Source organism: Camelina sativa, chromosome 6 (genome assembly GCF_030686135.1).
Source record: "Camelina sativa cultivar CO46 ecotype springtype chromosome 6, ASM3068613v1".
NCBI classification, from domain to species: Eukaryota; Viridiplantae; Streptophyta; class Magnoliopsida; order Brassicales; family Brassicaceae; genus Camelina; species Camelina sativa.
Genome location: NC_141885.1, coordinates 21,582,648 through 21,591,901, shown reverse-complemented (window position 1 = coordinate 21,591,901; position 9,254 = coordinate 21,582,648). Strand labels below are relative to the sequence as shown.

The 9,254-nt window shown below is 35.2% G+C and overlaps 3 protein-coding genes across 3 annotated transcripts; 2 read left to right on the top strand and 1 right to left on the bottom strand.

Moving 5' to 3' along the window:
- Nucleotides 1-30: 30 nt before the first annotated feature.
- Nucleotides 31-1,272, top strand: LOC104792112 (uncharacterized). The gene is made up of 4 exons (XM_010518162.3): nucleotides 31-192; nucleotides 360-494; nucleotides 711-797; nucleotides 890-1,272. Exons 1-4 carry the CDS (start codon nucleotides 31-33, stop codon nucleotides 1,109-1,111), a joined length of 606 nt encoding a protein of 201 aa, XP_010516464.1. The 3' UTR covers nucleotides 1,112-1,272.
- Nucleotides 1,273-1,450: 178 nt separating this feature from the next.
- Nucleotides 1,451-4,330, top strand: LOC104792109 (phenylalanine--tRNA ligase, chloroplastic/mitochondrial). Its single transcript, XM_010518158.3, has 10 exons — nucleotides 1,451-1,861; nucleotides 1,982-2,175; nucleotides 2,273-2,479; nucleotides 2,576-2,693; nucleotides 2,839-2,915; nucleotides 3,094-3,273; nucleotides 3,366-3,410; nucleotides 3,524-3,628; nucleotides 3,777-3,890; nucleotides 4,110-4,330. Exons 1-10 carry the CDS (start codon nucleotides 1,657-1,659, stop codon nucleotides 4,158-4,160), a joined length of 1,296 nt encoding a protein of 431 aa, XP_010516460.1. The 5' UTR covers nucleotides 1,451-1,656; the 3' UTR covers nucleotides 4,161-4,330.
- Nucleotides 4,323-7,249, bottom strand: LOC104792110 (putative N-acetylglucosaminyl-phosphatidylinositol de-N-acetylase). Its single transcript, XM_010518160.3, has 11 exons — nucleotides 6,609-7,249; nucleotides 6,059-6,167; nucleotides 5,900-5,960; nucleotides 5,725-5,795; nucleotides 5,559-5,623; nucleotides 5,420-5,464; nucleotides 5,256-5,336; nucleotides 5,096-5,163; nucleotides 4,972-5,020; nucleotides 4,727-4,881; nucleotides 4,323-4,608 (listed from the first exon to the last, which is right to left on the bottom strand). The coding sequence occupies exons 2-11, from the start codon at nucleotides 6,165-6,167 to the stop codon at nucleotides 4,539-4,541; spliced, it is 774 nt and encodes a 257-aa protein (XP_010516462.1). The 5' UTR covers nucleotides 6,609-7,249; the 3' UTR covers nucleotides 4,323-4,538.
- Between the last annotated feature and the right edge of the window lie 2,005 nt (nucleotides 7,250-9,254).

Below are 9,254 nucleotides of genomic sequence, written 5' to 3'. Positions count from 1 at the left end.
AATACCCAAAGCTAAAACCTTTCTTCTCACATGAGCCAACCGAAGTCTCTGGTGCAACAGACCATGGTCCTGCCGCTTCTGAAGCTAGGAACCCTAGCTCTTCGAACTATCTGCAAACCCATCGCTAATCGCCTTAAAAAAGAAGCTGGTGTTCACCCCAGATTCCGTCAATTCATCATCAACATTGCACAGGTATGTATAAACTTAAACCCCCAAAAGCTCCGATCTTTTGGTTATGATCTTTGGTGTGTGTATCCTGTGATCTGATTGCATAAAGTTTCTCTCTGGAGATAGGGTTTTTGAAAAGCTTCTAAATTGATTTACTTTTTGTTGTGTGTGTTGCTCAAAAATTGTGACAGGCGAATCATAGATTTACAACAAAGTTACAAAGACGTGCTTCTGGTCGTGTGACTGATGCTGTTATTCGCCCTTTAAACGAAGAGCGAGCTGTTCAAGCCGCTGCTGATCTTCTTGGGGAACTCTTTGCCTTCACGGTATCTTATACTTCAAATCTCATGTCTTTTAAGAGATTTTGATTGCTTAAGGAGGAGACTTTAGTTATTGATTGTATAAATGAAGTTGTTCTGCATCTACAAGATTCCCTGCAGTTGAAGTCATTTATTACAACAATAAAGATCATTTGCCTCGCCTTAATTGAACTTGTTTTCATCAATTCAATTGGTTCTGAAATAGATTGTTTTCTTCTAAAGGTTGCAGGGGGGGCACTTGTTTACGAGGTGCAGAGAAATGCCAGAGGAGAAGCAAAAAAAGAAGAGAAGAGACAACAAGAACTAGCTGTGAGCTCTTCTATTCCCCACATGTTAAACTACGATGTCTCTATTTGCATCTCTTTGGGATATCATGTTAACTCTGTGCTTATGTTTACCAGGAAATCAGGCAAAAACATGAGAAGATGGAGAAAGAAATTGAAGAGATGAAACAACGATGCAGCTTGCTTCAAGAAGAGCTTTCTAAGCCGCTTAATGAACAGATTTCTAAGCCCCCTAATGAAGAGGTTCCTAAGCCAAGAGGGTTTGCTTGGCTCTTCAACTACATGTGTTGGCAGAGTACTACTGAGAAGATACCCGTAGCAGAGCTAAAAACCTCATAGATGGGTTTCTTTGAAAAGCTTGTTACTTGTAGATAAGTTTCCAGATATAACCAGATATGTTAACTGCATAAGAGAAGAGATCTGTGTTCGTTTAGGCTTGGACCATTATCTCATAAACCGTAATTCCAAAATTCTTCTTACATTGAAAATGTCGTTCCTGATTTTTACTTGGTCATTAAATTTATCTCAATCTTTCTCAATAAACACACACCAAGATTGGAAAAGTATATAAAATACACGTAGGTGTTGAAAAAAACACCAAGGTGCAATACCTGAATTATAAAAACTTAAAGGGCTCAATACGCAATTTTCCACAATTCAAGGGGAGGGGTAAAATAGTAAACTCACACGATCCAATCCATAAAAAATTTCCAAAACCCTACTGCTTTCTAATTCGACACGTCATCATCTCTCCCACTCATCGGAGATTTTTCTCCTCTTACTCTTCACAGACGCCAATCGCCGCCGCGATTTTCTTCAAATCGGAGACTTGTCTCCTCCTCTCTTCATCGACGGTGTTTTAACTCTCAGGATTTGGAGACGCCATGACTATTTTCTCAGTTCACTCCACTATCTTCAGTCGAGCTTCAGTGGTTCTTCTCTCCAGCAATGGCTTCAAACGGTTCTCATTCGCTTCTTCGTTTTCCTCCACCGCCGTGTATTCTCCACGACTCCCTAAAGTGAAGAAGCAGCGGCGTTATCCAATCGTCTCTGCTGTTGATATTGGTGGCGTCACAATCGCTAGAAATGGTTCGTTCGTTATAAGATTTATTTAAAGTTGTTTCATTTTAGCTAAAGCTTATTCTGGGATTGTTAAATTTAACATCTTTTAATACTCTTTATATGATGTGTTCAATGTACACTTCACAGATGTGGTGAAAGATGATGATCCTACAAACAATGTACCAGACTCGATTTTCTCTAAACTGGGAATGCAGCTACACAGAAGAAATAAGCATCCGATTGGGATTTTAAAGAGTGCTATCTACAACTACTTTGATTCCAATTACGCTAAGAAGTTTGAGAAGTTCGAAGACCTTTCCCCAATTGTTACCACTAAGCAAGTAAGTTCTCCATACTCAAAGTTTGTATTTTTTGAGTGGTTATATCACTTACTTTTCAATTTAGTTCGTAAGAGTTTTTTTTTTTTTTGGGTACCAGAACTTTGATGATGTGCTAGTCCCTGCTGATCATGTAAGCAGAAGTCTTAATGACACGTACTATGTAGACCCCCAAACTGTTTTGAGATGCCATACAAGTGCTCACCAAGCTGAGCTGTTGAGGAAAGGTCATAGTCGTTTCCTTGTTACTGGGGATGTTTACCGTAGAGATTCTATTGATTCTACTCATTATCCGGTTTTCCATCAGGTGTTCTATTCTCGAGGTCCCTCTGTTTTTCTACTTTGGCTGTTTTGCTAGACCTCATGTCTTTCTTATACTAGTTGTCTATGCTATCTATTACAGATGGAAGGTTTTTGTGTTTTCTCTCCTGAGGACTGGAACGACTCTGGCATGGACCCCACTTTATATGCCGCTGAGGATTTAAAGAAATGTCTCGAGGGATTGGCACGCCACTTATTTGGTACGTTAAAATCCATTATTCAATCTAAATTACATGGAAGATGGTTTATTATAGTAGTGTAGAATGATGATCTCATTAACCTCAAAAGAAAGTGGGGAAATGTATATGAAACGGTTTAATATGAACTTCATTCTTTGGCTGCCAGGTTCTGTGGAGATGAGATGGGTTGATACATACTTCCCATTTACCAATCCATCTTTTGAGCTTGAGATTTATTTTAAGGTAATCTTTCGTTTCCTATCTGATATACTGCATAACCATGCTTTAAAGAGACATACTTCTATTTTTGTGTGGTCTTCTTATCCCAAAAACATATAGATGTTATTGGCTGGAAATTATAGCATTTAACACAAACGTCAGTTACTCAACTAACGTAAGCTTTAACTGGTTATCGTTTCAGGAAGACTGGTTGGAGGTTTTGGGCTGTGGGGTGACCGAGCAAGTAATTTTGAAACAAAGTGGATTAGAAAATAAGGTTGCTTGGGCCTTCGGACTTGGACTTGAGAGACTTGCTATGGTTTTGTTTGACATCCCTGATATAAGACTTTTCTGGTCATCCGATGAACGATTCACGTCCCAGGTGATTACTTTGGTGACAACTTAAAAAAAGGAGATTAATCATCTAAAATGTAACTTCTTTTCTCACATCAATGTATTTGATGGTACATGCAGTTTGGAAAAGGAGAACTTGGAGTCAAATTCAAACCATATTCAAAGGTTAAACATTTCTTTCCATCTTCGTGTCCATGTCTTGTAGACAAATGAAGTTTAGTTCAAGACCAATTTGTCTTCCAAGTTTTAACGATGGCAAATGAAATCTTGTTCTGCAGTATCCTCCTTGTTACAAGGACATCAGTTTCTGGATTAGTGATGCATTCACAGAGAATAACTTTTGTGAAGTTGTCAGAGGAATTGCTGGGGATCTTGTTGAAGAGGTACATACCTTATCTTTTTATTGGTAGAGAAAATACCTTATCTTTTTATTGGTAGAGAAAATACCAAGAATCAAGCTAATTTTCAGCTTTACTTGTATCATCACGTTCTCCAGAGTGATTGTTTATAGCCTTTATCATCGATGTACAGGTGAAGTTAATTGACCAATTCACCAATAAGAAAGGGATGACGAGTCATTGTTACAGAATCGTGTTCCGTTCAATGGAGCGCTCTCTTACGGACGAGGAGGTCAATGATTTGCAGGTAATCATATTTGTGTCTCCTTTCTACATTAATCCGGGATATAACATTGAGAAAAGGGCACTTATTAACGAGTAAGGATGACAAAACCTTTTTTAGCTGAAATGACACTATTTCAAATAACCAACCATAAGAAAAGTCGTAATAGGAAGGTAGCATTTGTGTTGTTATATGTTGTTAAGTGTTAAACGGGTTTTGAAATGGTGATTTATCGAAATGCAGAGCAAAGTGCGTGTTGAGGTGGAGAAGAAGCTAAATGTTGAATTAAGGTGAGAATTTTGACAAGGGTTGTTGTATTGCAGACAGATGATGAGCATTTTAGGTTTGACATTGATATTCCTACATAAAATTTGCTTACTTCTGGCTGAATTGCATTACTTGCAAATAAAAATATATGTACATTGGTTTTTGTTATTAAAGGAAATAAAAATAAGGTGGCTCTATGACTCTATGTCTTATGATTAACTTGGCAAGCTTTTGTGACTGTTTACATCTGAATTAGTCAAAGTGTTTTTACACAAAATAATTATACAGAATGCCAAATTAATAAATCGTCAATGATCCAACATTACAAGCTACCGTATTTGTTCAAAATTGTTTAACCATTGCCTCAGACAAGAGCTCGTTAGCTGAGTAGCCTCAAAATCTGACTCAAGGAATGATTCTATTAAGTGTATTCGTGTATGTGTAGCTTGAAAACGAAACAAAAAGCTTCCGAAACCTGCACAATCACAAACAAAGAAAACACAGAGGTTCATGTTTCAGTTGTTACCATGATTCACATTCATCATGGTCAGAGATAAAAAAAAGTAAGTATATCATATCTGGTGGAGACATACCAAACCCACTGGCTTAAATGTTGTGCCATTGCTTTGAAGCTTTTCCAAGGCTGCTCGTTTATGATGATTACATTACTTGGATGTTTTCTGGCGGATAAAATTGACAGCCAAATGTCGACAGGTCCACAGTACTTGCGAAAGATATTTAGGCTTACCTGGTGTACAAAGCATGTAATCTTTTAGCTGAATCGAGTAAGAGAGCTGCAGATACCTTTCAGTTCCAAGAAAATAAAATAACGACTTACGAGTTCCCAAGCTTTGATATGTCTTCCTGAATTAGTCTGCAAGAACGTTCTGCACGTACAACACAGTGATTAGGAAAGATTCTGCGATTTCATGACTCAGGGATTGAAAGAAATCTTAACGTACAATACTCCACGATGCACATCTCGGTGATTGCAATGACCAGAAACACCATAGTTATCGAATGTTATGATCTGAAAGCAGCTCACAGAGAATCAGATGTGGAAATATTTCCAGGTATACCGTGATGAGTGCCTTTAACTAGGTTTTAAGAGCCAAGTCATACCGTGTGAATATCGTGTTTAGTGACTTCTTCTTCGATAATTTCTGTTAGCAAATCATGGTTCCATACTTGCCCAAAGCCATCCTGAGCGAGAGAATATTATATACTTGTGCCCTCAAATGATATGGAGTGATAAACATGTGCTGGGGAGATATATTTGCACTGACCTGTAAATTTGGATGGTCCAGAACTTTTAACTGTTGAAGCGGAACCTGCATCACGTTTGATATATACATTAGCAAACACGTTTTTACTGCAAAGACAAGAAACATGTCACATATCCTTTCTTTGTCAAATTTGGATTACCTTGAGCACTGCACACGCCTGATGCAGCTCATCTTTCCTAGTGTTTCCCATACCATCAGCGTTACCTGAAACATATAGATTCAGTAGCATCCTTTTATTAACCAATTCCACAACTTTGAAAAGGAAAGTAATACAGCCACCTAAAAAGTATGATAAGGCATATTACCTGTAGACAAGCATAATATGTGAAGATTGTCTACATTGGAAGTTAAGTAGTTTATCGTTGGAGAAAAGAACCTGTCAAGAAATGTCAAAGACGAAATCTCTCAGCAAAACAGAAGTTACTAATCTCGACATTTCGATCAATTAACATCCAAAGAGATGCAAGCTAAAAAACTTACATTGACTCATCATCAGGATGTGCGATAATGAACATCACATTTTTCTTTTGAGGGGTTTTACCTGAAATCCAAAGACAATGAGATATCAAATTCTGCATCAAAAGTTAACGTAAATGAGTGATCAAATAGTGAAAAAAAAAACGGTTTCTGGCTACTTGCCATCATCAAGAATAGTAGCACGGGAGCTAGATGTTGCTCCGAAGAAAACTTTGCATAAAGAAGCCACCCAGATAACAACCAGAGAAACAGAAACCACAAGCCATGCCATCTGACACCATAGATGATAATTTGAATCAATACAAAGTTTTCAGCATATTAATGAAGAAGCCCCAAGAAGAAAGTAATAAAAACAAGACTGATCAAGTCTAACAAATAATAAGTCTTAATTGTTTCATGATGGATCTAATTCATACAAGTAAGTCGAACTTAACTCGTTTAAGGTGAGGAGCTCAGAGGCTTGTTCAATTTAAAGAATGAACAGAACAGACAAGTAAACATAAAGTTTCAAACTTTGTAAGCAAATCTAGCTCAAAATATGAATAAAGAACTGGAGAATTATAAATCCGTTGAATAAACTCTTGTTTGGCTAAATTTGCAGATTCATGAATCCACATTGGAGATAAACATAACAGAAACATTCCCTCATTCCCAAGGATCAAGCTAAGGGAGATCAGAGACTGAAACAACGAAACCAAAGACGAGAACCTACCGGAGCTGGGGGTGAGAAGGTAAGAGCTTGATGACGGCGACGAGGCGGCGTTGGAGGCTGATCGTTGTAACACGACGGAGACTTTTTCTCACGAAAATATTTGGGCTTTCAAAATAAATTATTTGGACTTTCAAAAGGGCCCAACTAACTACAGCCCAGATTACCGAGTCGGGTCATATGTTGGATCTTCGCCGGAGAAAGATGATTGTATTTACGACTTTACCCCTTAAAACATAACCAAAACAAACAAAAAAAAAAAAAAACTCTTAAAAATACTTTCAACAACCCATACTATACAATTTAAAAAATAGTTGCCCCTTTAATTTAAGATACTTCTAACAATACTATAATTTATAAGAAACTTAAAAAATAAACTGTAAATAAAAGGTTTAATAAGGGCTCTAAAAAAGTCGTATACCGTTTAAAAAAAATGAAATAGCTCAAAAATAAATAAAATCACAATTTAACAACCAAAAATATATAACTGTTTTGTGATTAAGTAGAAGCCGGATTCTTGTAAGAAAATGATGAGTTCACGAGTTTAAACTAAAACTATACTTTACCTTATCTAATTTCAATTAGGACCGCATAAAGTATAAAAGAAATTTCCCGACAGATCAAACTGCCTTCACGTTACTTATGCTCCCACCTTATGTTATATACTGTTATCATATATACAAACTGCCTTTTGATTATTATTCTTTCAGATCAAGCTTTTTTTCCCCCAATTCACAAAAACACAGTAACATGCATAATGATTAGTCACAAGTTGAACTTTTATTAAAAATTCGATACTTTTTTCTCTTTTTCTATTGTATATTATCATAATTATATTTATATGGCTGTGAACGCGTAACTTCCGTGTGAATCATCCATCAGTTAAGAAATACCTACGATTTTTGAATATATCACGAAAACAAATGGTACGATCAAACCATAACACTTGTTTTTTTTTTCTTTTGCTAAACTTGTAAATATCATTAAAAATGAAATGTTAATTAGTTTTACCATGTATCTTTGTTGATGTCAGATGTATATAATTCGCAGAAAACAAACGCGTGATCCATGTAAATATATAATTACCATCTTTTTTTTTTGTCAAGCATATAATTACTAGCTATATTATAAAGTTTTGTGATTTGGTTGTAATTAAATAGGAATTGGATCGGAAAAAGATACAGTACTCTTGTGATTTGTGACCTTATATGACAGTGAAAAAACATGTACGAATCGTTACGGAAGATTCCGTATGTTTTTGTTCTTTCTATCTCCACATTCTTATTTATTACAATTTTTATTGTTTTGGTTTGCTTCTGATCATATATATGTACATTGTTAGTATTATTTTAGATGAAAGATTCCACAGAACGTATTTTGGCTTATACGGAAAATCTAAAAACAAGATGTACAGTATTCTGAAATTAATTTTTGTAATTTAATTACTCTTCAACTAAAACCCGAGTTACTAGCTATTTTTTAACAATTTGGTGTCATGACATGAAGCCTTAAGCGTACATTAATTACTAGTGTATCGAATAATCTGTCACATTTGATTGGTCTTGTCAGATATTGCGATTCTCAATGCTCAATCATTTTGCTGGTCATCAAGATATTACTAAGCTACTACTAGTAAAATGCATTTTTGAAATTTGTGCAATTCATTTCTCCGTTTCTCCATAATACTTGGAAATAAACCCATCTTTTTATCCATACATTCGAGCTGTTGTTTGTTTTTCAATGGATTTAGATTAGATCGGTCTGCTTGAATGTAAAGATATATAACTCACTTTTAATCTCTTTAAGCTTATATTTTTCTCAATTATCTCATATTTTACGTAATGTATTTTCTTATAAATTTTGTAATATTGTTTACGATTCACAATAATAATACTAGTATATCTTTTTCAAAAAAAAACAAAAAAAAAATATTATAAGAAAACCTTGCGGACCACAGTATGCATATATATATATGCACATGTGAGGCAGAATTGGGTGGATTAAGAATGTGAGGAGAAGCACATGGAAGCACACTTGCATGAACATGTTTGTATTCATAGGCAACCACTTTCAGTTTTTATATAATGACTAATTGCAAACATTATTACCACTTTTTTTTTTTTGGTGGATCAAACATTACTACGCCTACATTACTTCTTATTTTTTTGTATACCGGAAAATTCTCTTGTTTATTATTTTTTTTTTAATTTGTAAAATTTAACTTCTGACCAACATGGTAACTTCAGACCAAACATAGTAACTTCAGGCCAACATGGTATTTATCTTTTGATACGAAGTTTTTCCTCTTCAAGAGAAACTTGAATTCGGGTATAAACTCAAAAAGAAAACAATTTTCGACATGGTTTAGCCACACTTGTCTTTTAATATTTGTTTTTAATTTTTACCTCTTTAACTAAAATTTTATTTGATAATGCACTTAATTTATATCCCTTAAACAAATCATATGATCTATTCGCCAATGCCGTATATGCTATAGTTTCCACTAATTGAGTTTTTTTTTTAAGTTTTTTTTTCGTTAGCAATAGGAGCCCTCATTCTACGTCCAATACTTTGGTTAAACTGTTATTATGAATTTCTACTAATTATCGTCGAATTCCATTCTCCCATAGCTTTTAAAATTATTTTTGC